A 27,475-nucleotide genomic window follows, 5' to 3' on the forward strand; every position below is an offset into this window, starting at 1 on the left:
TTTGGGGGAAGAGTCATAACTCAGTGGTAGAACATCTGCCTTGCAACTCTCAGCATCTCCAGGTAAGGCTGCGAAAGGTCTCAGTCTGAAACCCTGGAGAGCTGCTGCCTGTCAGTGTGCTCTGACTTGGTCTAAGGCAGCTTCCTATGTTGGGAGCTGGTTCTTTTCTCCTTGCGTCTTTCTGAATCTCCTGCTGCTGAGTCTCACTGAACTGTATAATTTGCATAATTTGAAGGGACCTCAAGAGTCATCTAGTCCAACCCTCTGCAGTGCAGGAACCGCAGCTAAATGACCCCTGATTCAAATACAGTGGTACCTCGGGTTACATACGCTTCAGGTTACAGACTCGCTAACCCAGAAATAGTGCTTCAGGTTAAGAACTTTGCTTCAGAATGAGAACAGAAATCGTGTAGTGGCGGCGGCAGCAGCAGGAGGCCCCATTAGCTAAAGTGGGTGCTTCAGGTTAAGAACAGTTTCAGGTTAAGTACGAACGAATTAAGTACTTAACCTGAGGTACCACTGTAATATGAACCTGTGGGCAATAGGGAGCAGGGCATCAGCTAAGCAGTGGACTCTGTTAGGTAGCTTCTGCATGAACGCCAGGAAAATATATAGATAGATAGATAGATAGATAGATGATAGATATATGGCATTTCCCAACTGCAAAAAATAGGGTGGCATGATTATTTGGTGAGAATGGCTGGAAAATATCAACAATGGGAATGCATGAGTGAAAACTGGTGTTTCCTTTTTAAAAAGAAGTTATTATAGAGAGGCATTGAAAGGTGTCATTAACCTAATTTTGTCAGTGATCAAAAAACCACAACACGTTTATTAGAAACGTTTGTGTCTGGGCTGCCTGCCAGAGGTGGTTTTTTTTTTTTAATAAAAAATGCTCGTAATAATAACCTCTGACTTGCGCTTAGCGAAACCCACCAGACTTAGGCGCATAAACTTCTCGTTGAAAAAGGGAGAAAATGTCTCTGCTTTGAGCTTAGCATTTGAGATTCGGAAGCAAAGTCATTAGCATCTCCCTTACTTAGCCAGGCTGGTGTTTTGTTACGGTTTGTGAGCAAAACAGCAAGAACTCTCGGCTGTGGGCAAGGGACTGTCCTCCTAGTGATTTAATAAGATTCCCACTGGATCGTCTAGGGGTAAAGGGCAACCCACAAATTCATTGCATCTTTCCAAAAACGAGAAGTCAGCAGGTTTGGATGTAGGCGTATTTTATGAGTGAATGAGCACGCGTTTGCACTTGGTCTTTGCCAAAAGGCAAAAGAAAGCAAAGTGTATAAATAAAGCTGAAGCAACACTCTGCCAAAATGATCTCCAGAGTTATTCAGCAGGTGAGGCAGTCTGGTGTAGTGGTTAGAGTGTCAGACTAGGACCTGGGTGAGACCAGGATTCAAATCCTCCACTAAGCTATGAAGCTCTCTGGGGCTGTGACTTTGGGCCAATTGCTGCCTCTCAGTCTAACCTGCCTCACAGGGTTGTTGTGGGGGTTAAATGAGGAGCGGGGAGAACCATGGCTGCCCTCTTGAGCGCCTGGGGGGGGGGGGAGATATAACTGCAATAAAATATTACGAGGCGGCCTGCCTCTCCTGGATCAGGGAATGGTGTATATTACAAAATACAGACCTTCAGGACCCAGAAAGACATGACAACCGTTATGGCTGGCAAGCCTACTTACGTAAGTTACGATAAAGTCAAGATCTATAAAAACTTTCTAAATCTCATTATAAGGCAATCTCTCTGTATGGTTTGGGCAAAATACAAAGATTTGCTCGAACCTAAAACTCCATGGTGGATATCCCCGCTTGAAGCATTAGCAGTAAAGAAAAAAAATACGAAAGGGAATTGGGCAATAAAATAAATGAAATGAAATACCATTCTTGACAGCAGAGTACACCTAATGCAGAAATAAACTAGTGGATTGATCCATCTCCTGGGCTAAGGTACCCTGACCCCCCCCCCAAACGACACCCCCAAATAACCGTCAGTAGCAGTCTTGCTGCTTGGAAGTCTTGGGAGGTGTTCTGTATTGACATCGTCCTTTCTTAAGCAAGCAAACCAGCTTGCTTATTAGGATTTGAATATAAGAAACTGAGTGGGCGGGTTCATTCTCTTTTTCCCTTCTGAGCCTTTTTGTATCTAAAAGTTCCATTTAAAAAATAAACGCCCTGTTATATCTTCAAGGATGGAAATTAGCCTTGTCACAATCTATATTTCTGACTGGTCATCATGCCCTGGCTACAAAAATAGACCTTGATCTGGAATTGGCTGGTACAGGGTGTCTTATCTAGAAACCCTGGGAGGCTTGTGATAAACCTGAGCAATGGTGTGTGTGTGTGTGTGTAGGGGATAGCAATAGTTGTCGCTTCCTTGATCCTAACTGCCTCATCAGTGTAAAGTAAATATTGAGGTTTTTAAACGTGTCTTCATTTCTAAGCCTATAACGTTTGGTGGTGGTTGTTTTTAATTCGTTTATTTTATTTATTTTAGGGGGCGGGGAAACCTCTGTTCGAAGAATGTACTCTCTACCCAGCATAGGAGCCAACTCTTAGGGGCTGAAGGGTCTTTGTCCCCCAATAAAATATTTGAGCCCCCCCCCAAAAAAGTTGATGGGCATCACCATTCAAATGGTGTGTGTTCACCACATCATGTGAACATATACCTGAGCCCCCTCCCCCCATATTTTGCTCTCTAGCACCATTTGGTGTTGCATAACGTATTCAAAATGCTGTTTTTTTGACTAATGTAGCAGAGTCCTAAGTATGGCTAGGAGTAGACTTGTTGAAATTAACGGCTCTAACTTAGTCATGTTCAGTGAGTGTGGTCTGAAGCGTAGTAGTGCACCAGCCTATTTATAACATTTCTACCCCACCTTTTGCGCTTAGGAGGTCAAAGTGGTTCTCCCCCACAACACGTTCCTCCTCACAACGAACCTGTGAGGTAGGTTAGCCTGAGAGACTGTGACCAGCCCAAGGTCACGCCTGGCAAGCATCATGGCGGAGCAGGTCTCTCAGGTCCTAATCCTGGCTCTCTGTTACTCGATGGAGGTCATTTTGCCCTGAAGGGTGTTCAAAGAACCCTTTCTCCTTTCATTCTGCAACACAACTCTGATGTCACAAAGCCACCTGGTTCTGACGCAACCAGGTCGGTTCACCACTGGATTGAGGGGGAAAGGCTGTTCTGAGGGGCTTCATTGCTTCAGGCATTCGCACGGAGTGGCGTCCTGTCATAGCCCTGGAGAATATCTTTAACCAGATTTTATTTCCCACCTCTCAAATTTTGCTTCATGAGGTAAGATGTGCCTTTTCGGACCAGTGTCTTCTGGAGGAATGGTTCTCGTTTTTGTCAAGGCTGCAGAAGCTGATGTGTGAGGTGATTCTAGTTACCGTATTTTTCCACCTATAAGGCGCCCCCATGTATAAGATGCCCCCTATTTTTGGGGACTCCAATTTAAGAAAATGGGGGGAGATCTACCCCCCAATTTTGGACATTATTTTTTAGGAGGGAAACCTGGTCTTATAAATGGAATAAAACGGTAAACTGTGAAATTTGCCACCTCAAGAGGGAATGACAGCCTCCATCTTGGATGACTTGGGTTAGAGAAATTTGTGGAGGATGTAAGACTGGGTTCCGCCTCTGCAGCCATGTACCCTCCAAAATTTATTCAATTACTATAGGGGCATCCTATTCAATAATAATAATAATAATAATAATAATAATAATAATAATAATACCCCAGCTTTATACTGTTTATTGCCCCAGCCACTCTGGGTGGCTTCCAACATATATAAAACATTAAACATTAATACAGGACTGCCTTCAGATGGCCTGGTGGGTTGGATAACTCCATACCCTCCAACATTTCTCTGATGAGTATAGGGACGTCCTAAGGAAAAGTGAGACATTCCAGGATCAAATCAGAAACTAGGATGGCTTCTGCAAATTCAGGGCTGTCCCTGGAATAATAGGGACACTTGGAGGGTCTGCTGTCAGAGGCAGGGTGCCTCTGAATAGCAGTCCTGGGCATCACAAGTAGGGAGAGTTGCTCTTGAGCTCAAGTTCTCCTGTTGGGCTTCCCGTTGGAGCATCTGGTTGGCCACTGGGAGAACAGGACGCTGGACTTAGAAGCATCTTTGGCCTGATCCTGCGGCAGCGCTCTTGTTTGGGCCTTATGGGCACTTGAGAAAACAACAACTTCTGCTCAGCATATCGGGAAAACAATTCTGTTCCATGCCTGTGGCGCAAAGCAAAACTACTCTGTGCATGCTCGGTTATTCTCACTAAAAAGCATGTGCAGATTCTCCTTAAGTGGGGAGGTGTGGCAAACTGGGTCTTCTCAGTCTGGGTTTTGGGAGTCAGCTGTCCTAACCAAGCCACAGATGCTCTGCAACGACCTTTATCCCCAGACACGGGAAAATTGGAAGGTGCCTTTACAACAGAGTCAGTCCCTTTGGTCCCCTTAACTCAGTGTTGTCTACTGACAGGCAGCAGGTCTCTGCGGTTTCGGGCAGGTGTCCCTCCTAGCTGTACCTGGAGACGCCATTAGGAATGGAGCCTGGTACCCTCTGCACACCAAGCAGATGCTCTTAACCACTGAGCCGGGTTCATTTCTACCCTACTCTTAACATTAACACCCTTCTCCTCCTGCCTGCCACCCCCAGCTGTGTTGGAAGGAAATGTTTGACTGGGTAGATCCTGTCTCGCTCTCTCTCTCTCTCAAAAAAGAAAAAAATAGTCATTTGAGCGGCAGCTGGACCCGTGCTGATAAGAAAAGACTTGGTTTCCTTCATCCTCTCCACCCACTCTTTCCCTTTCAGTATACATTCGTGTCTGTTCTCCTCTACCCCGCAAAATTAATCACCTGCAACTCGACTGAAAAACATGTGTGTCAGCCTGGGCACCCCAAGCCCTCTCTGAAGGGTGAATCGGTGTACGCTGCCAACTTTTCTTCTTTCTTTTCAGTGCTCCTCCATGTACTATTTCTCACCCGGCGTGTGTGCTTTTATAGAATTATGTGAGTAAGCAGCAGCTGTGAGGTCTCTGCTCCCTCCTTCTGATCGTGGTGTGAGCCAGCCAGGACCTTTTTTCAAGTTACTCCGTTCCATCCCTCTTCCCCATTATCCATTCCGCCCATGCAAGACCAACCAGCATTGTACAGTGGTACCTCGGGTTACATACGCTTCAGGTTACATACGCTTCAGGTTACAGACTCCACTAACCCAGAAATAGTGCTTCAAGTTAAGAACATTGCTTCAGGATGAGAACAGAAATCATGCTCCGGCGGCGCTGCGGCAGCAGGACGCCCCATTAGCTAAACTGGTGCTTCAGGTTAAGAACAGTTTCAGGTTAAGTACGGACCTCCGGAACAAACTAAGTACTTAACCCGAGGTACCACTGTATGCTACTGAGCATGCTCAGAGCTGTGTACTTTCTGGAGGGTGTGTGTGTTATTTTCTCAAGATTTGCTGCACTTCTGCAAAACTTGGGGTACCCTTCGCTCCTGCCGATACCTCCTTCTTGAGTGGTTCTGTCTGCGCTACACCAGGTTCCATGCTTAGAGAATAATTAATATAATTTTGTACTTAATATGCAGGATTTCTCCCTTATTCCGCTCCCCCCCCCCCGCCATTTTTAGGGAGAGGAAAAGAACTCTCTCGCAGGGTTTACCGCTATACAAAGGTAGGAAAAACACTGTAAAAGGCCAAATTCCTGGCACAAGGCATTCATCACAGAGGTGGCTTTTTCTCTCCCTCCCCCCCCCCCCCCCCCGTTTTGGTAGGAGTTCTAAATTTAGCATCCCGTCAGGGAAACCTCAATAACAGATTTACACGCTGTAGTGTCTGTCACTGGCTGCAGTGTCACATCCCAGGACGATGGAGACGCTTTTCTTCAGGGCGGAAGCCAGACAGTCCGCATCGACCGAACGGATCCTGTTTGGTGGGAGGGAAGGGTGTGTGTGTGTGTGTGTGTGTGTGTTAGGAATGAACAAACAATGGGTTGTAGCCAACTAACATTAACTCAGAGTGGAACCAATGAAATGGGTGGACAGGACTCACTTAGGCCTATTCATTTCAGTGGGCCTACTCAGAGTAAAAGTGCAACCCAAACGTCTTAGAATTAGGATTATGGAGTTGGTTGGGATGCCCAAAGGCCATCTAGTCCAACCCCCGGCAGTCAAAGCTAAAGAATCCCTGACAGATGTTCGCCCATCCTCAAACAGTTGTGTTTGCGGCCCATGACTGTTTTTTGAGGCCTGAAAATTAGGTCTCCGTGCCTCCCCACCAAATCATCTGTCACAGAGGCAGCTCCAAGCTAAAGCAGGTTAGACGACGTACTTGGCCACTGAGCCTAGTATTTTCCTCTCTGGCTCGCAAAATCTCCCTAGAGTCACAGGCAGAGAAGTCATATTTTTTTCCAATTCCATGTTAGCTTGACCCTTTCAGCTGCAAATGTTGGAAGTTGACCCTGGGACCTTCTAACATGCCAGGCTGGTGCTCTAGCACTGAGCAACGACCTTTCCCTTAAGACATGGGAACAAAGGAAAGTGTTTTGTACTGAGTCAGACCGTTAGGTCCACCTAACACAGCACCGTCGGGCGTGGGGAACCTTTGGCCCCTCCACATGTATCTGGACTACAACTCCCATCATCCCTCTCTCTTAGCCATGTGGCTGGTGTCCAGCAACATTTGGAGGGGGCCACATAGGGGTTTTAACTTTGAGTTGAAATCCCTTCCCATCATCCCTTTCTCATTAGCAACAAATAAAGCCACGCCCATGAGATCCAGTGGCATGTTTAGTTAAGGCATTTATTTTAGTTTTGACACATGGGATTTATGGTTCTGAAGATTCTGTGTTCCCTACTCTCTAGATCAGCCTCTGCTAACCAGGCACTTCCCACCCCCAACATGCTGGCTGGGACTGATGGGAGTTATAGAGCACCGGGTGCAGAATGCAGGAAGTTGCCGAGTCAGGCCATTGTTCCTTCTAGCTCAGTATTGCTGGTGCTGGCTGGGCTTTGCAAGATTTTGGGCAAGCTGTTTTTACCAGTCCTTGGGGACTGGGAAATGCCATTGGGGACTGAACCTAGCACCTTCCGCTTGTGCAGCTAGGTTCCCCACTGGGCCTAATCCAGACCAATCAAATGTGCCACGCTATTTCCCAGCATGCCTTTTGCTTTGGCACTCTGATTTATAAGGAGATAATACTAAACCACAGAGCCCAGGGCTTGCTGATCAGAAGGCCGGCGGTTCGAATCCCCGTGACGGGGTGAGCTCCCGTTGCTCGGTCCCTGCTCCTGCCAACCTAGCAGTTCGAAAGCACGTCAAAGTGCAAGTAGATAAATAGGTACCCCTCCGGCGGGAAGGTAAATGGCGTTTCCGTGCATTGCTCAGGCTCGCCAGAAGCGGCTTAGTCATGCTGGCCACATGACCCGGAAGCTGTATGCTGGCTCCCTCGGCCAGTAAAGCGAGATGAGCACCGCAACCCCAGAGTCGTCCGCAACTGGACCTAACGGTCAGGGGTCACTTTACATTTACCTTTAATACCCCTGTTGCTCTGTGCTCTAAATGTGTGGTTTCAGTTGAGATTCCTGCATTGCAAGGGGTTGGACTAGATAACCCATTGAGGTGCTTTCCAACTTCACGATTGCATTTCAAGGGGTTGGACTAGATAACCCATTGAGGTTCTTTCCAACTTCACGATTCTATGACCAGGATTGTACCGCAGCCTGTTCTGCATGTAGCCACCTTCTGAAGTTCAAAACTTGTGGGAAAGTTTCCTGTCTCTCCACCGTTCCGCCCCCGCTTTCCTTCTAATTTCACTCCCCTTCCCCCTTCCCAGTTAACTCTGGAGGGGTTCGGAATTAAAGCAGAAATATTATTATGATTATGATTTCTTAGAAATGCTTTCCCTTCCTCCAGAAATGTCAAAACAAGGGGGCTCATCCGGACAGCTCCATTTGCAAGGACCACCTAGCTTTTATGTTTGCCGATAAACCATACGGAAAATGTGGAGGCGAGAGAATGATAATGCCTCTTCTAAACAATCTGAATGGCCGAGGAAAGAACTTGGCCTTTAGAACTATGTAAGCTTTTTAAAACAAAAAACAAAAACAAAACAAGAAGGAGAAATTAGCATGAGAGTGAGTCAGTTTGATTTGGGACTAAGGACAGCTGCAAGTCTACCCCAAGCATACGAGATTGCATTCTGGTACCCACACTGGTCACAAACATTCTGAACAAAACATATCCTGAAACAGCAACTTGCAGAACTGTAGATCTGAGCCATTTGTCTAAGGAAGTAATGGAAGGAGTTTGCACTAGAGTTTACCTTCAGGCCTACTTGTTTCTTTCAAAGCAAGAGCAAGGACAAAGAGCATCTGGAAAATTAATGAGGCAACAATAAGGCTTTCAAGTTTGCTTGCGGCAGATTAGGATAGGTGAAGTTGGGGAATTTGGCAAAGAATCAAGCAGAGGCTGGGTACTTCTTTCCTTTCTTTTGATGGGGTCCCTGCTTCATGCTCGCCAGTATAGACAGCAGCACTTCTTTGCATGATTGCCTGCCTTTCTCTCTGAAAACCAAAGGTTGGGTTTCAGCTGGCAGAGGAGCTTTTGTGAAAGCTCAAATGTGTTCTGCAAGTTGAACCTAGGCAGCCAGCAGGAAACATATTGTAGAGTCCAATGGAGCTTACTCCTAGGCAGCTATGGATAAGACTGAAGTTATGCTGATCCAAGTAAATTGCCTATTGTGCATTGCTGCTGAGTACTATACTCTGCCCATGTTTGCTCCTGGTCCCACCTACCGCTAACATGTGGCCCTTGGAATATTGCCCAGAAGGAAATGTGGCCCTCAGGCTGAAAAAAGGTCCCCAGACCCAGCTATAAATCCCCTGCTCAGGAGCATCCAGAAATACCCGACTGACCACTCTTGGAAGCAGTGAACTGGGCTATGTGGTCAGCCACTTCCTTTATCTGACCAGATTCAGCCTTTTAATCTCATTTCAAAGTCCTAATAGCTGCTCTTGATTAGCTGCATCTCTTTGATACCAGCTAATGGTGCTGCCTTGCACTCCGTCTTCCTTATGGCCTTTTCTTCCTGGTGTGCTAGAACATTAATCTGTGATGTTCAGCCACTCTGTCTCATCCTTAAGTCTCATTAAACCTCATTATCTGGTTCTTTCAGCTGTGGCAAAACAATGTTTAGAGGGGCAATTCTTTGCCTTGCCGAAAGCTGCCTTTTCTGGAGAGGGTCCTGGTTACAGAGCAGGGCATTGCGCCACTGCTGCCAATTGTATCAGGCCCCGTTCACACCACTCATGTAAAGCATCACGATACCACTTTAAAACAGTTGTGGCTTCCCCAAAGGATTCTGGGACCTGTGGTTTGTTAAGGATGGTGATGGATTTTAGGAAGCCCCTATTCCCCCCACACAGAATACAATTCCCAGAATCCCCTGAGAAGAGGGAATGGCCGTTAAACCACTCTGGGAATTCCACTGAGGAGGAATAAGGGTCTCCTCAAAACTCTCAACATCCTGAGCAAACTGCAGCTCCCAGAATCCTTTGGGGGAGGGAACTAATGACTGCTCAAAATGATATCACAGGGCTTTAAATGTATGGCGTTAAACGTGGCCTCAGAGATCTGGGCTGAAATTTAGAACTGGGCTTTCTGGCATGAATTCGGGAGCGGGGGCAGGTACCCCTGTGCATTTTACGGCAAAAAATCCATTTGAGAAAAAAAATGGGAAAGGGGGTAGGTGTGTTTGATCTGCTCTCATTGCACAACATACATTTGCTTGTATGCGATTGAGCCCCACCTCCCCACTTGAAAACAGGAAGTGGCCTAAATTCGGTGCTCGAAAATTACAAGGCCTGCCTCTCTCCTCGGTCTAATCGCTTCTTGGCATGGACTTCAAAAGCCTTCTAGCCTCGGCCAGGACGATCAGCTTCACATACCTCTGTCTCTGCCGGTGTCTTGCAGCAGCTATCAGCAGTCTTCCTCTCCTGTAAGCGCTGTGGATCTGGGCCCATAACCCTGTTGTTGGGATACTGCTGGGGAGAAGGGGGCATTTGGCAGGCCCCCAGCTGGCTCCAGCCACCGGCCGGCAGCCGGGCAATCTCCGTGTCAATCAATGACACGAGCCTCATATACCTTTAGAGACTCGGCACACTCTTATCAGCACAGTGAATAACTTCTCACAACGGAAGTGGCGGACAGAGACATGTGTAAGCGTTATTTACAGGCATTTATTCAGCATAGTTCAGGAACAAAGGAAAAACATGTCTGCTTCCCTTCGTCTCCAGCAAACAGCAATACAAAAGCAATATACAAACGGAAGTTCCCAGCAGACCTGTGCTGGAAGTAAACAGGCATGTGATACACAACAGTCATGCCTGCTCCTTCTAAGGTGGAACGGAACTATATCCTAACAGTCCGTGCATGTTGTGGCAATGGGTTCCCAAGTATGCAAAGTATGGAGAAGGGTGTGTGCTGGGGGGATGAGGGCCCTCCTCTCCAATGGGTCTCTGCCCCCAAAGCAGCATCTCTATGGAAGACATTACATCTGGAAAAGTGCCAAAATCGCCACTTGCATTCCCTGTGAGGTGAGTTGCTGTTTGTGGGCTTCCCATATAGGTCCCTGGTTGGCTTCTGCGAAAATAGGATGCTGGAGTAGGTGGGCCTTTGGCCTGATCCAGCAACCAGCAGGCGGCTCTTTACGGTCACCGAAATGACTCTGCACTAATTGTATCGACTTACTTTTTGTTTGATTGCCGGAAGCTTCCTCCAAGTGTTTTGGGAGAGGCAGGTTCTATAAATATTTGGACCATTTTTGTAGCATCCGCTTAAAACATATACAATTTGGAGTTGTTTACCACCCTAAGAACCTTCCAATCCCCTTAACCTCCTTCCTTTCGGCTCCATCAAAAGGGCCGTGCAACATTTTTCTTTTTTATTTTCTCTTATTAAAGTAATCACTCCCTCTGTTGCAAGCCAGGACATTAAGAGGAGGAGAGTCCTGACCCTTTTTGACAACCTTATTTCAGAGCTAATGGCGTTAAAACTGGTTGCCTGGTGCTATTTTAAGCTGGCTCCCTCTTCCTTCCTGGTGATCTTCCCGTCGCTGAGAAGTGAGTCATTCGCTGTGTGATGGTCAGATGCCTTTTCTAGTTTTTCGGCTGCAGTGGAGTGATAGCGGGCTGGTCAATGGATTCTTTGTTGATGGGTTACATTAATATCCCCACATTTTCCTACACGGAGTTATAGTTCTTCTGCTCTCCATTGTATCCTCACAACAACCCTGTGAGGTAGATTAGGCTGGCCACTCCCAGTTCACTTCATGGCCGAGTGGGGATTTGAAAACTCTGGTCTCCGACGTCCTAGTGCTACACTCTAACCACTCCTCTGTAGATGAAGTTGTGTGTCGGGCAAACTGGTCCAATAGTGTGGAAGCGGCACTGCAGATTTACAGTGGTACTTTGGGTTACATATGCTTCAGGTTACAGACACCTCTAACCCAGAAATAGTACCTCGGGTTAAGAACTTTGCTTCAGGATAAGAACAGAAATCGTGCTCTGGCGGCGCGGCAGCAGCAGGAGGCCCCATTAGCTAAAGCGGTGCTTCAGGTTAAGAATGGTTTCAGGTTAAGAACAGACCTCCAGAACGAATTAAGTACTTAACCCGAGGTACCACTGTATTTATTTCACAGCCGTTATACAGTCGTTGCTTGTAATCAAAGCTCTAAGTAATGGGTAAGCAAACTAAGGCCCGGGGGCCAGATCCGGCCCAATCGCCTTCTAAATTTGGCCCGTGGACAGTCCGGGAATCGGTGTGTTTTTACATGAGTAGAATGTGCCCTTTTATTTAAAATGCATCTCTGGGTTATTTGTGGGGCATAGGAATTCATTCATTTCCCCCCTCAAAATATAGTCCAGCTCCCCACAAGGTCTGAGGGACAGTGGACGAGCCCCCTGCTGAAAAAGTTTGCTGACCCCTGCTAAGTGGTTTATGAAATAAAAATGAAAGTGTTAGAAGGAGGTATTTTAAGAATGCTTAAAAGAGAATTAAAATAAACTGTAAGCAAATGCAGATTGGAAGGCAGGTTTGCATTCTGAGGGTTAGTTATACCCAGGGCTGTTTGTTTTCAGAATAGACCAACTGAAATTGATAGATGTAAGTTCATTCATTTTCATGGGTATACTCTACTTAGGACTAGCATTGCAGGCAACCTGTTTTTCTGGATATGCTGTTGGCTTAAACAAAAAATGTTTCAGGGAGATTTCTATAAAGAACAGAAGGGGGTTCTTTCCTGGCATCAATAGACAGGGAGTTAAAAGTGCTACAACAGAAAATAAAATGACCTGGCTTTGATGGATACCTGTGTATGGGAAGAAGGAATCTTTCACTGACCCTTGCACATTAGGGTGTGTTGAATTTTTCAGCTTTCAAACTCCCCAAATGAGGGGTGCTAAAAAGTTGTAGCATGACTTGGGAATTTGAAAGATACGGTACTTTCGTTAAATGAATATAATTTAGTTTTGATTGGTAAGTAAAATGTATGTAAGATTGCACAGAAATCATTAAACATGATTGCCAAGTTTTTCATTTATATTATACAGTCGTACCTGGGAAGTCAAACAGAATCCATTCCGGAAGTCCGTTCGACTTCCAAAACATTCAGAAACCAAAGCACGGCTTCTGATTGGCTGCAGGAAGGTCCTGCAGCCAATCAGAAGCCGCATCAGACATTCGGGTGCCAAAGAACGTTCACAAACCGGAATACTCACATCTGGGTTTGCGGTGTTCAGGAGCCAAAACATCCAAGCACCAAGGCGTTCGGGATCCAAGGTACGACTATATATTATTGTTTTTTATTATTTAGCATTACCTGATATTATCAGAAGGTAAAATTAAAATTCTTCCATTTTCCGAAAGCAGTTTATGTCATCAAATGTAGACGTACTTAGCTAAATATTGTCCAGTCACAAAAGTAATAGCAGATTTGGATTCCTTATACCCCAAAGCATATTTTTAAGACCACTCACTGAAGAAATTTGCAAAAGTTAAGTTTCACCCCCTAAAATGCCAAGTCTGACATGCTTTTCTCTCTTAACACTGTATATCTGACCTGGCATCAGCACCCAGAATCCTCAAACCCAACCCATTGTTATTGACCCGAACCCTGGACCTCTTCTTAAACCAAGACTCAGCACCTGAGTGCCGCCATCTTAATTTCCTGTATTGCCCCGAGACAGTGTTGCTCTGTGGGTATTATGGCAAATTAAAATGGTGGCTCATTTAGAGTATTGCTGCTGCCCACCACTGTCAGGTGAGCCCATGAGGTAGCACAGAGGTAGGAAGGAGCCCATCAAACTTGGAATCAGCCCTGCTCTGTACTCCATAGGAACCTGTGTCCCTTGAGACAACAGTTCCCCATATCCCCAGCTGCCGTGAGCAATGATCCTATATGGGTGCTGTGAATCAGGCATAGGCAAACTCGGCCCGCCAGCTGTTTTGGGACCACAACTCCCATCATCCCTGACCACTGGCCCTGTTAGCTAGGGATGATGGGAGTTGTAGTCCCAAAACAGCTGGCGGGCCGAGTTTGCCTATGCCTGCTCTAGATGTTGTTTGACTGCAAACCAACCCCCTTCCTTAAGGGAATGGATAACAATTCCCCTAGTTTTCTCTGGAACTCACTCCCACAAGAAGTAAAGCCACCAAGTTGGCTGGCTTTAAAAGAGGCTGAAATAAATTTGTGACAGATAAGGCCATGAATGGATACTACCTGTGAAGGCCCATGTTCTACCACCATTCGGAGTAAATATTCCTCTGAACGGCACTTCTTGGGAATCACAAGTGGGGAGAGTTGTTGCGCTCAGATCCATCTTGCAGGCTTATGGCCTCTCCGGTGACTTCCCTCATCTTCTCTCTCTGGTTTGTTACAAAAATTGTTATCTTCTGCATGTTAATATACACAAAATATCATTACATTATCTTCCTCCATGTTTTAATTAAATAAAATTGTGGGTGTTTATTCAAAACCTGCCAATGAGTCCAATTCTTTATGTTATTTTTGTAAATAAACTGTGAAAGATTCCCATTCATTTTTAAAGTTTCTATTGTCCTTTTCATGCAGTTTATCTGTTAACTTTTCTAATTCTGCATAGTTCCTCAAATTTTCTTGCCATTGTTCTTTCGTTGGTACTTCTTCTTTCTTCTACCCTTGAGCTAATAAGATTCTTGCCGCTGTTGTAGCATACATAAATATTTTCCATTTTTCTTTTGGCAGTTCTTGACCTGAAATGCCTAGCAAAAAGGCTTCTGTTTTTTAAAAAACAAATGTTATTTTAAAATTTTTTATCAATTCGTATATCATTTCCCAAAAGTTTTTTTAAAACAATTTTACATTCCCACCACATAGAGCTCTCCTTATTTTATTGTGTTCTGAAATAAAACAATCAGCAAATGGGTTTTGGAGGCAGGGCGTGGGAGGGGAACCGAGCCAATGCCGGCCACAGGTGCCTCAGAGCTATGCAAAATAATCATTTGTGGGATCTATATTAAGGCTGCATCTGCCTAGGGGAAGCCCAGAGGACGTAGAACCACCCGTGAGCTCATCACATTTGATAGCAATGAGCCACCGCCACGATGACCTGGTTTCATCCGATGCACACAGAGACTCTTAAGTCTCTGCCCAGATACCAACCTAGAGGGACTTCCGAAAGCTTTCCACTGAGAACGCTCAGGTGCAATTGTTACAGGTGCAAGGAGTCTTAACTTTCCATTCCCATTTTTTTTTTTAATGAAAAAAACCACAAGTGGGGATATTTGCTGTCCTGTTTGCCAGCTTCTCATAGTTATCTAGCTGGCCACTGTGGGAACAGCATGCTAGATTAGGTGGAACCTTTGACCTCGTCCAATTTCTTATATTCTATTTGGATGGCTTTAAAAGTGGGGTTGATAAATTCATGGAGGATAAGGCTTGTCGGTGGCTACTTGCCACAATGGCTATGTTGTAGGCCAGCTTCAGAGGCAGGATACTGCCCAATACCAGTTCCTGGGAATTGCAAGAAGGGAGAGTTGCTGTTGTTGGTTGGCAACTGTTAGAACAGGATCCTGTCCTAGGTGGGCCTTTGACCTAATCCAGCAGGACTCTTCTTAAGTGTGTATCCATCCCTTAATCCTGGAAGAATGCTCTGTATCATCCTTTTATTAATGCTGTGATTCTCTTCTGCTCCCCCCCCCCCAGGTGGTTTCACCCAAACATCAATGGCATTGAAGCGGAGAAGTTGCTGTTAACCCGAGGAGTCCATGGGAGTTTTTTAGCCCGGCCTAGTAAAAGCAACCCGGGAGACTTCACCTTATCCGTCAGGTATGAAATGTTCAAAACCAACAACTTTGGGGTGGATGGGCCAGCTTGGAACCAATAGCATGGTGCCATGTTCTCAGCGGAACAAATTCTGAGTGGAACGAATCCTAACGAATCTGAAGGTGTGTCTCCACCCCAATCATTCAGCCTGGACGCTGAGGTCCAGCTCGGAGGGCCTTCTGGCAGTTCCCTCCCTGCAAGAAGCCCAAGTTACAGGGAACCAGGCAGAGGGCCTTCTTGGTAGTGGCACCCGCCCTGTGGAATGCCCTCCCACCAGATGTCAAAGAGAACAACAACTACCAGACTTTTAGAAGACATCTGAAGGCAGCCCTGTTTAGGGAAGCTTTTAATGTTTGATGCATTACTGTATTTTAATATTTTGTTGGAAGCCGCCCAGAGTGGCTGGGGAAGCCCAGCCAGATGGGCAGAGTATAAATAATAAATTATTATTATTTATTATTATTATTATGCAACATCAAAACATTTTCTGTGCCCTCACACTCAGTACACATCAGACAGTCAGAGTTTTTCTGCTCACCCACAAGAAGGATGGAAAGACCAGTGGCAGAGCTGCTACTCTGTATGCAGAAGATACAACCAGGCAGGGCTGAAATCCTGGAGAGACTTTGCTGGTCAGTGTAGACCAATGTTTCCCAAACCTGGGTCTCCAGCTGTTTCGGGACTACAGATCCCATCATCCCTGACCACTGGTCTTGCTAGCTAGGGATGATGGTATTTGTAGTCCCCAAACAGCTAGAGACCCACATTTGGGAAACATTGGTGTAGACCAATGATAGCTAACTGGTGCCTCACCTCCCCAGGCTACCAGCTTGGGTTGCTTTCAAAGAGGACTAGACAAATTAATAGAGGGGAAGGCTATCAGTGACTGCTAGCCAGGACTGGCGATACTCTGCCTCCATGGTCAGAGGCAGAAACACATCTGAATAACAGTTTTGTTTTGTTTGAAAGTTGCAGGAGAAAGAGAGGGTCCTGCAAAATGAAACTGTTTTGATCAGGTGAAAAAGAACTCTTGTGCGAGAGATGAGGCGCTCTGCGCATGCTCAGAGGCACACTCTGCATGGGTTGCTAGTGTTCTTGCAGCTGCAAATTGGCCAGCTTCCTTGGGGCTGCTGCCAAACCATCCGGTGATCTCAGGGCAGAGTCCGCCGGCTTGGAAAAACCCCTCTTGATCTTTCCAAACCTCTGAATGTTTAGCTGCTGGGGGCGGGGGGAGAGGGCAGGGAATAAGCTCATCCACTTACAGCTGTAGCTGGATCTCGGTAAATAATTTAAGGAGCAGGAATTGGTGCTCTGTGCATTTCTCTAAGAGGTGTTTGGGCCGCAAGCCAGCCTTCGGGGAAACGCAAGCGCCAAGGAAAGGGAGTTTGAAGAGCCTCTGGACGAGGAATCCATTTAGCATGGAAAACGGGGGACGTTTTCTGAGAGCGGCTCTCATGTTCTTGGCTGCAGCTATAATGCAGATTATTTCAGGGGGAGTGGGGAGGAGATATTGCTAGATAATAGTGTGTCTGCCTCCTCTTCCACATTGTCACATGGCTACAGAAATTTCCCTTTGTGAAAGTGGCCCCTATTTGCTTACACTCTAAGCAGGTGCAGGAATATTTTTGTTATTGTTACATTCCCCCACTCCCCCCCCCCAAAGCTCCAAGTACAGTGGTACCTCAGGTTAAGTACTTAATTGGTTCCGGAAGTCTCTACTTAACCTGAAGCGTTCTTAACCTGAAGCGGACTTTCCCATTGAAAGTAATGGAAAGTGGATTGATCCGTTCCAGACGATGAAAAAACACCCCCTAAAACAGCAATTTAACACGAATTTTACTGTTTCACGAGACCATTGATCCATAAAATGAAGGCAATAATCAGTGTACTGTACTATAAAATAAATAAGACAGTATTTTAGATGAAAAAAAATTATTTCCAAACTCACTGTTTGGAGGCGCTCAGGGTCCTTTTCCACAATCCCAATGGGCTTGGCTCCCTGCATTCGCGGAAGCCTCAGAGAGTTCCTGCGGCTGGAGCCCAGTCGCAGAGCCTCTGCAGGCCCCGTGGATGCCAGGGCTTGGCTCCCGACATCTGCAGAACCGCTCTAGGCACTGCGGATGTCAGGGCTTGGTTCCCGGCATTCGCGGAGGCCTCAGAGAGCTCCGTAGGCCCCGCCGATGTCCGGGTTTCCCTCCAGGCAGCGGCGAGGCCTCCGAGAGCTTGGACAACTTACTTCCGGGTTACAATCGTTCGTAACCCGAAAAAATGTAAGTTGAAGTGTTCGTAACCCGAGGTACCACTGTATTTAAAGACTCCAAGAGTTGTAGTGCTATCCTAGAATTTGGTTTCCTTTGAATGGACCAGTGGAGATTCTGGTGCCTGTAGTAGGACATACGGTTTTAGTTACACATAGATACAGCCTAAGCCTAGGATGGAAGTACTCGCAGCATTAACACCCCCAGATGCTGCTCTGGATCCTGCGCAGAGCAAGCACATCTCTGCATCTCCTGCCTCATTCTCCTCTCTATGATGTCTGTTCTGCTACCTAGCAGCCAATTCTGTGGAACTTTTATTCGTAGACTTCTCTGGGGAGCCAGTGTGGTGTAGTGGTTAAAAGTGGTAGACTCGTAATCTGGGGAACCGGGTTCGCGTCTCCGCTCCTCCACATGCAGCTGCTGGGTGACCTTGGGCCAGTCACACTTCTCTGAAGTCTCTCAGCCCCACTCACCTCACAGAGTGGGGGAGGAAGGGAAAGGAGAATGTTAGCTGCTTTGAGACTCCTTCGGGTAGTGATAAAGCGGGATATCAAATCCAAACTCTTCTTCTTCTTCTCTCTCCTCGCGACGATCCTGCGAGGTAGGTTAGGTTGGGCGGGATATGAACTCGGGTCCCTGCAGTCTTCTTTACCGCTCCCCTCTCTGTCTTGAGCTCCAACCAGCAGCTGAACATATTTCCCACCCCCCTCCACTGTGAATCTTACAAGGAACAGTTTTGGCCTCTGTCAAACATGGTAGTGACAGAGACACCTGTGTGCGTTTTTGAGGGCAGCACGGATTTATTGCCAATCGGCAGGCAAGGGCACCCCATCCCGGCACTCTTGGCGGTTCAGCTTTCATATCTTGGAGAGCTTTTGAGGTAATTAGCAGCTGCAGCTGTGTGCTTCGGAGAGGGAAAGGGAGCCGTCTTCCTTTCTAAAACCGCGCCAAGACGGATCTGAGGGCGACGGAGGTTCTTCTCCCGCGAAGCGAAATTTGCAGCCGCAGCCGTTTTCATGTAATTATTTAATCCAGCTGCTGGTTTGGAGAGGGACCCTGCCGCCTTCGCTCAATAGCTGCCTCTGTGGCGAGGCCACAGGTGTCCCTTCTTTGTGCAGAAGCGATTTTGGCATCAAACAAATTGAGCGTGACTCCACGGAAGCATTGTCGGGCGTTTAGATGTAGGCGGTTCTGGCAGAGAAGCATTTGTGTGGTGGCCTGGTCATTTGCAAAGGATTGTGTGTAATTTCCTCTTTTATTCCCCACCCCCACCCACGTTTTAGAACTGCACACTTTTTCCCAGGTGGTAGCATAGCCTGCCCATTTAAAAATATTTCCCGTGCTTTTACCACATTCATTCTCAGCTCAGTAATGCTCCAGGATCATGCAGGAGCAATCGTGTCAATGAGCATATGAGATGCCAGAATGAAAGATGAGGTTGCTGGATCAGGCCAATGGCCCCTCTAGCCCAGCATCCTGTTCTCACAGATGCCTGTGGGAAAACCCACAAACAGGGTTTGAGTACACAAGCCCTTGTGGTTTCAATGCAGAGCCATCGTGGCTTGCAGCCATCAGTGGCACTCTCCTCCCTGAGAGAATCTGCTTATAAAGCCATCAAGCTGGGATGCCATCACTGCCTCCTGTGGCGGTGAGTTCCATAGTTTCAGTGCTTTGCAAGCAGACGGTCCCCAGTCCAGTCCCTGGCATCTGGGAGAGACTCTGGTCTGCAAACTTGCAATATTTGGGTTTGAAGATTGAAAAAATGCAGTGGTACCTCGGGTTACATACGCTTCAGGTTACCGACTCCGCTAACCCAGAAATAGTACCTCAGGTTAAGAACTTTACCTCAGGATGAGAACAGAAATCGTGCTCCGGCGGCGCAGCAGCAGCAGCAGGCCCCATTAGATAAAGTGATGCTTCAGGTTAAGAACAGTTTCAGGTTAAGAACAGACCTCCAGAATGAATTAAGTTCTTAACTCAAGGTACCACTGGACTGGTTTCTGGAAAGTAGAATCTTATTGTGGAGCAAATGTTTTGAATAATTCTTTGTATGTAACTGACAGATAAAGAATTGGAAGCCTTCCTTTCCTTTTCCTTTTCCTTTTCCTTTTCCTTTTCCTTTTCCTTTTCCTTTTCCTTTTCCTTTTCCTTTTCCTTTTCCTTTTCCTTTTCCTTTCCCTTTCCCTTTCCCTTTTCCTTTTCCTATCACCTTTCCTTTCCTATCACCTTTCCTTTCCTATCACCTTTCCTTTTTTCTTTCTTTTCTGTCCCCTCCCCATACATGCTTCTCTCTCTCTCTCTCTCTCTCTCTCTCTCTCTCTCTCTCTCTCCTTTTTCCGCTTTTGTTTTTATATAGATTAGTTTTTGTATCATTAAAAAGCTTTAACAATGACAATAATAATGCAAAGAAATACACTGGTCTCTGATACCCCAGAGGGATGCTGGACACCCCTTATAGGCTTCCCGTTTTTAAAAAAACTTCATCAAACCAGTTAGGATGAAAGCAGTGGTTTGTGAGAACTTTCTGTCGTCGTCTTCTTCCCAGCACAGAACGGGTTAATCCCATTTGGCTATTAGCAGTGCTGAGAGCACCAGCGCAGTCCCATTGGGGACCCTTTCTGCCCTTTTCTCCCCTCCCTGGCTTTCCTAAGAGGAGGGAGGCTAATTGCATTTAAAGGCACTTAAGAGGCTGCCTGCCTGCCTGCTGAGCTGGCCCCTTTAGGCCTCCAGACGCCTGATGGATGAGTTCAGTCCGGGAGGGGTTGTCTGCTTCTAAAAAGCTTGGTGGGCCAGTGAGTTTGGTCACTCCCAGTTGTGGGACTCCAGTAAGATTGGCAGCAGGGGACTCTCCCCTAAGAGCTGGGCTCATTTAGGAACACGGGAAACTGCCTTATTATACTGAATTAGACCTTTATTCAGAGTCTTTATTCATAGTGCCAATGCCTATACTATTTAAAACCCCCCAAAAATGCACATTAAGCAAAACCAAACAAAACCTTGCATCGGTTTCTGACCCTCCTGGCTGTGCAGATATTCTGATGCTGATGTTTATCCCACTTTTGATTTAGTTATTATTTATTGAATTTATAGCCTTCCCTTCCTCCCCTGGAAGCCCAGAGCGGCAAACAGATACACAATTTTAAAAAAGAAAGCATTCTAAAACAAATGAAAGCATTCTACAAAAAAACTATTGCAAACGTCTAAAAGCAGTTATGGTCAGAAACGTTCTTCCGTCCAGTGATCTTGGGGTTGCCAGGAACAGGGTTGTTCTGCCAAGGGGAGCAGGAATGCATTTCCTTCCGAAGGTTAATGAAGGGCATTCCACAACCGGGGAGCCATCACTGAAAAGGCCCTGTCGGCATCAACGGGGAAGTCCCTGGTGCTGGCACTTGATCCAGGAATCTCAGAGCAGCGTGTGTGATTCTACCCCACACACACCAAATTTGTCTTTACAACAAGTGTGCATGTAGAGAGAGAGAGAGAGAGAGAGAGAGAGAGAGAGAGAAAGAAAGAGAGAGAGAGAGAGAGAGAGAGACTGGCCAGAGTTCCCCAAGAGAGAGAAAGAGAGAGCCAGTGTGGTGTAGTGGTTTAAGAGCGGTAGATTCGTAATCTGGTGAACCAGGTTCGCATCTCCGCTCCTCCACATGCAGCTGCTGGGTGACCTTGGGCTAGTCACACTCAGCCCCACTCACCTCACAGAGTGTTTGTTGTGGGGGAGGAAGGGAAAGGAGAATGTTAGCCGCTTTGAGACTCCTTCGGGTAGTGATAAAGCGGGATATCAAATCCAAACTCTTCTTCTCCTTCTCCTTCTCAAAGAGCTTCAAGGCCCAGTGAAGATTTGCACCTGAATGCCAACCTACGACTCTGCCCCCTGCCCAATGTAGCCTCTTGCTTCCAGGGTTTGTTTTGCAAACAGGTGTTACAATCAGTTGTTAGCTCATTTTTAGACCCCTCTTTTCCTCCCCCACCCCACCCCATTTTTCCACACAATAACCCTTTTTGGTAGAGTGACAACGAGTGACACATAATCTTCAGGACTTGGTGGGGTTTTGAACCCAAAGCCACATTCACACCGTACCTCTCAAGCATCACGATGTCACTTGGAACAGTTACGTCTTCCCCCAAAGAATTATGGGAGCTGTAGTTCGTTAAGGGTGCCAAGAACGGTTAGGAAACCTCTGTTCCCTTCACAATACTAGGTTTCCCTGGGAAGGGGGGCTGGTAATTAAACCATGCTGGGGACTGTAGGCAAGTAGCGTGTGCAAAAATGCATATACTGGGGTCAAGGGTGCATATAATAAATGCATATATTGGTGAAAATAACATGGAAAAATGCTTTATATCACAGGAAACCACCTTGCAAAAATATGTATATTAGACAGTGCAAAATGAGTCCTAAAATGCTGATCAATTTTCATGATTCTACCCCCCCCCCAAAAAAAAAAAGTTCACAAACAGATGTGGAATTGTAGGGAGCCTAAGGTTGGGGGCGAAACTGCAATGGATTTGCCCCATCCATCATTTGCTGGTTGTTTGATAGGTCACTGAATATGATGCTTTTGTTTGTCTTTATACCCAGCGTTACAAATTCTGTTCTCTTCTTTCTCCCGCTCGCCACCGCTTTCCGGCTCCAGGAGGAATGACGAAGTCACCCACATCAAAATCCAGAACTCCGGGGACTACTACGACCTGTATGGCGGGGAGAAGTTTGCCACGTTGGCGGAGCTGGTCCAGTATTACACCGAACAGCAGGGTCTCCTGCGAGAAAAGAACAGCAACATCATTGAGCTGAAGTTTCCTCTCAACTGCCAAGATCCCACCTCGGAGAGGTGAGCTGCGAGCTCCTGCCCCAGATCAAGCCTTGTTTGCATGCTGTGTTCTCATACTGACCTTCCCTGGGCACCGTCCTGGCCTACCTTATAGGGTGGTTGTGAGAGAGACGGAACATGCGTGTAAACTGCTTTGAACTTCAAGTGTTGCATAAATGCAAAGAATCGTAGTTTCTGCTGCTGCTTCCTAGATCAGAGCTGGGGGATCTGTGGCCCTCCAGCTGTTTTTGGATCCCAGTGGCCAGGGATGATGGGAATTGTGGTCCCAAAACCACTAGAGGCCCAGGTTTGGGAAACCCAGACCTAGAGGGTCACAGGCTTCCAGAGATGGGGAGCCTGTGGTCCTCCAGGGGTTGCTAGACTCCAGCTCCCATCAGCCTTAGCTAGCATAGCCTCTGATCATGGATGATGGAAGTTGGTGTCCAACAATATCTGAAGGGCCACAGGTTCTCCATGTCTGTTATAGAAGCAGCTCTCAGCATGCTACTGTGTCAAGGGCCCCATCCTGTACCAGTTGGATACCTCTGTTAGGCTTACCCAGCACTTTCTGATCAGGTGGGCACCATGTTTATTTCCCACAATGCCTCTGGTGTAGAATCACTCTGGGGCTTTGTGGGGGATTTAAAATGGCAGCCTCCTGAGGAAGAAGATTAAGGAATGGGGAGGAGAATAGGGCAGGAGTCCCTAGCGGGTCCTGGCATCTGCTTGGCGATACCAGACCTGGGCCCTGGGTCTGTTGGCAAATTTGGGCTCCATCTGCATTATACATGTATTGTACCACTTTAAACAGTCATGCTTCCTCCAAGGAATTCTGGGAGTTGTAGTTTGTTAGGGGTGCTGAGAGTTGTTAGAAGACTCCCAGTCACCTCACAGAGCTACAATTAGCATCGCAATAGTTGATTTATTAGTTTCTGAGCCGTGGTCTCAAGGCGATTTACACATAAATGAACTAAAAACTATTAAAAAGCTAGTTTAAATTCCTAGAGTGGTTTAACGATCCATCTGTTTTCTCAGGGAGGTCTGGGAATCGTAGTTCTATAAGGGGAATAGGGGTCTCCTAACAACTCTCAGCGCCAATCCACAAACTACAGCTCCCAGGATTCTTTGGGGGAAGCCACAACAGCTTAAAGATGGGGCCTTGATTTCCAGGTGTTTGCTTAACTCTTGTTCCTATCTCTTGATTCCTGCATTTCTTCACAGCCAGGGCTGATTACATAAAGATAGGAACCTCTAGGACCCAGGGGCAGAAAGTACCTCCATGTTGAGGGGTTTGTTTTGCTGTGTGGGGAAAGAGAGTCACTCCTCAAAATAGGCAGATGGCGCCATCTAGGGATGAAGTGGTAGAGGTTCAAGCTTACAAGAAAGAGAGGCCTTCCTTATGGGGCAGACTGGAGGCCTAGTGCTGGTGTCTGCCTCAGGTGTGCAGTCAGGATGGAGGAATCTGTCAATCATGCTTTTTCTCGTTTTCTCATTTTTGCAGTTTTCCATTCCGTTCTCCACATTTCCATAGCAATTGGCGATCTCCCCACCCCATGAAAATCCACCAATGTTTTCATGTCAAATTTCTCCTAATGGACACATTATTATATTCAGTTTTAACTAATATATACCGTATTTTTCGCTCTATAAGACGCACCAGACCACAAGACGCACCTAGTTTTTGGAGGAGGAAAACAAGAAAAAAAAATATTCTGAATCTCAGAAGCCAGAACAGCAAGAGGGATCGCTGCGCAGTGAAAGCAGCAATCCCTCTTGCTGTTCTGGCTTCTGGGATAGCTGCGCAGCCTGCATTCACTCCATAAGACGCACACACATTTCCCCTTAATTTTTAGGAGGGAAAAAGTGAGTCTTATAGAGCAAAAAATACGGTACATTTTTGCTGCAACTTCTCTCCTAATGTAATGCATTTTCCTTGTGTTATTTTCACACACACATTTTCCAGCACACTTTCCCTCCCAGTATATGCATTATTTGGATGGAGAGTTGCATTGCAAAATTCGGGGGAGATAGAATTTTTGAAATATTATCAGGTTTTGGCTTCTTCTCACTAAAATGCAAATAATCAGTTTCTCCCCTATGCTTAGAATGGACAGGCTATTATTATTATTCCTACTATCACTATCACTATTATTATTCGTATCTGCTCACCACATATAAAGTAGGCATGTGTGTAAAAAATTTACATGAAGAGGCAAGCTAAAGCCTCATGTATCATCACATCTGTGAGGCCCACTGTTCAACTGTAGGTGGGTCTAGAAGGGAAAGGGGGTGGAGCTTGCAGGACTGCCTTCTCTCTCCCTTATACACCTGCGCCCCCATGATGCAAGCAGGCATGGAGGCAAATTGCAGGCCAGGATGGCCCTTGGGGTTCTTTCCAGACCACACCCCTACTAAGCAACACCCACTTTCCCCAGGCCACACCCCTCTCCAGCTCCGCTTTGTATCCTTAGTAACACCGTAACTTAACGCTGAGGTTGAATTCCAAGCATCATGCCTAAAGCCAAAATCGCATATAGTCAAAACACATTGGGTGCAATAGCAGGTGGGATTGCCAAAGTCTTTTTTAATCTGCCCCCCTTTCTACTTCCTTTTAAAAAAAATTTAAAAATTGCCAAGTGCTGAATGCACGCAAGTTAAATGTGCACAAGTTGCGGGCTTACTATATTAATGCTAACTAATACCCTTAGTGGGACGCGGGTGGTGCTGTGGGTTAAACCATAGAGCCTAGGATTTGCTGATCAGAAGGTCGGCGGTTCGAATCCCCGCGACGGGGTGCGCTCCCCTTGCTTGGTCCCTGCTCCTGCCAACCTAGCAGTTCGAAAGCACGTCAAAGTGCAAGTAGATAAATAGGGACTGCTCCAGCAGGAAGGTAAACGGCGTTTCTGTGCGCTGTACTGGTTCGCCAGAAGCAGCTTAGTCATGCAGGCCACATGACCCGGAAGCTGTCTGCAGACAAATGCTGGCTCCTTTGGCCAATAGAGTGAGATGAGCGCGCAACCCGAGTCGGTCACGACTGGACCTAATGGTCAGGGGTCCCTTTACTTTTACCTTTAATACCTTTAGTATTTCCCCGCCTGCCTGGAACATGTCCTTGAGCAAACCTGTTTCACAATGTTGAAATTGACTATAAATATATGAAATTTAGCTATGATTAAATGTAGTTCCAACAACTGGTATTTAGAGGTCTACTGCCTCTGACAGTGAAGGGTGGAACATTGCCGTTGTTGCTAGGGGCCATGACTGACTTTGGTCCAGGGAAGGGCTGTAGCTCATTGGCAAAACATCTGCTTTGCCTACAGAAGAGTCCAGGTTCAATCCCCGGGATCTCCAGGCAGGACTGGGAGAGATGCCCTGCCTGGAACCTTGGCGAGGCGGACAATCAGTCAGTGTGGACACTACCGAGCTATATGGACCCAGGGGTCGTGATTCTGTACCAGTGTCCTGTGTTCCTGCCCATTAACTTCAATGGTGCAGAATTCAGTGGCCAGGTTGCTCACCGGAGCAAGACGGTTTAAGCATATTACACTGAAGCACATGAAAGTAAGTGGGTGCTCGCTTGGTGCAAAATAAGGATCAGGCAGACTCAGCAATGGAGAATAAGAAGGTGAGGTTTATTGCCAGGCAATAAGGACCCAGTTTGGAATCTCTTCCAAAAGGAACTGGGACCCTGATTGACAGAAATCCAGAGGTCTTTATACCTGAGCAAATCATAGATCATGAGACAACCATGAGGGATTCACAATATTGTCAGCGAGAATCAGCCAATCAGCAAGCTCTTGTCACGCTACCAGCTCCTGGTCAAGCACAGGGTTCAAGTTCTGCTTTCCGATGCTTGCAGTGACGCTCAGTCTAACCTCTCCCCTAGTTATGACAGGACAGGGAGTTTGGAGATTTTGTGGTTTTGCTCTTCCTGTTCTGTGGATTAATTTAGCCTGTATCTGAGGGGATTTTGTACCAGAATCTCTGATTCACGTCTTCCCCTTGCCCAGGGTACACGGATGTTTGTAGGGGAAAGGTCGGCTCCTAACTTTGCTGTTCCAAGCAGTTTGCAGTTAGCTAAGGCACAGCTTCCCTTTTGATTCAAAATGGATTATAAAATACTGTAAGCCTTGATTATGTGTAAGCATATATGAATATATATTGAATATAGTGATTACTGATAACTGATTATATGGATAGCATAGGGGTAGCCCTTCTTCCTTGCCTCAACACCAATCCTGGTCCGACTGCACTGGCTACCAATAAGTTTCCGGGCCCAATTCAAAGTGCTGGTCTTGACCTCTAAAGCCTTCAATGACCACAATACCTCAAAGGCTGCCTCTTTCCATTTGAACCAACCCAGACACTGAGATCATCTTCTGAGGCCCTTCTTTGTGTGCCTCCTCCTCAAGAGGAGGGTGGCAACACGAGAACGGGGCCTTCTCTGCAGTGGCTCCCCATCTGTGGAATGCTCTCCCCAGGGAAGTTCGCCTGGCGCCTTCATTATACACCTTTAGGCGCCAGGCAAAAACGTTTCTTTTTAACCAGGCCTTTGGTTGATCTGATTTACATCCTATGTCCTTTTAAAATGGTTTTTCTGGGGGGCGGCGGCAGCTATTGGGTTGTTGTTTTTATTTTTATTAGGTATTTTGTGGTTTTATATCTTGATTTTATTCTGTGAACTGCCCTGAGACCCCCGGGTATAGGGCGGTATGTAAATTCAATAAATAATCATACTCTAGACCAGTGTTTCCCAACCTTGGGCCTCCAGCTGTTTTTGAACTACAATTCCCATCATCCCTGACCACTGGCCTTGCTAGCTAGGGATGATGGGAGTTGTAGTCCCAAAACAGCTGGAGGCCCAAGGTTGGGAAACACTGCTCTAGACAGAACTTAGGTAAAGATAAAGGAACCCCTGACCATTAGGTCCAGTCGTGGCCGACTCTGGGGTTGCGGTGCTCATCTCGCTTTATTGGCCGAGGGAGCCGGCGTACAGCTTCCGGGTCATGTGGCCAGCATGAATAAGCCGCT

The 27,475-nt window shown here is 46.6% G+C and overlaps 1 protein-coding gene across 1 annotated transcript in view; it reads left to right on the forward strand.

The window, feature by feature from the left end:
• The window catches only part of LOC310711284 (tyrosine-protein phosphatase non-receptor type 11-like), a 59,333-nt gene that overhangs the window by 15,923 nt on the left and 15,935 nt on the right, over nucleotides 1-27,475 (forward strand). Inside the window, exons 2-3 of the mRNA XM_083513051.1 lie at nucleotides 15,259-15,381; nucleotides 22,271-22,465. Coding sequence (XP_083369177.1) covers nucleotides 15,259-15,381; nucleotides 22,271-22,465 — 318 coding nt within the window. The remainder of the gene's footprint in view (nucleotides 1-15,258; nucleotides 15,382-22,270; nucleotides 22,466-27,475) is intronic.

This window comes from Podarcis liolepis (assembly GCF_965112155.1).
Source record: "Podarcis liolepis genome assembly, chromosome: 7".
In the NCBI taxonomy this organism is placed as follows: domain Eukaryota; kingdom Metazoa; phylum Chordata; class Lepidosauria; order Squamata; family Lacertidae; genus Podarcis; species Podarcis liolepis.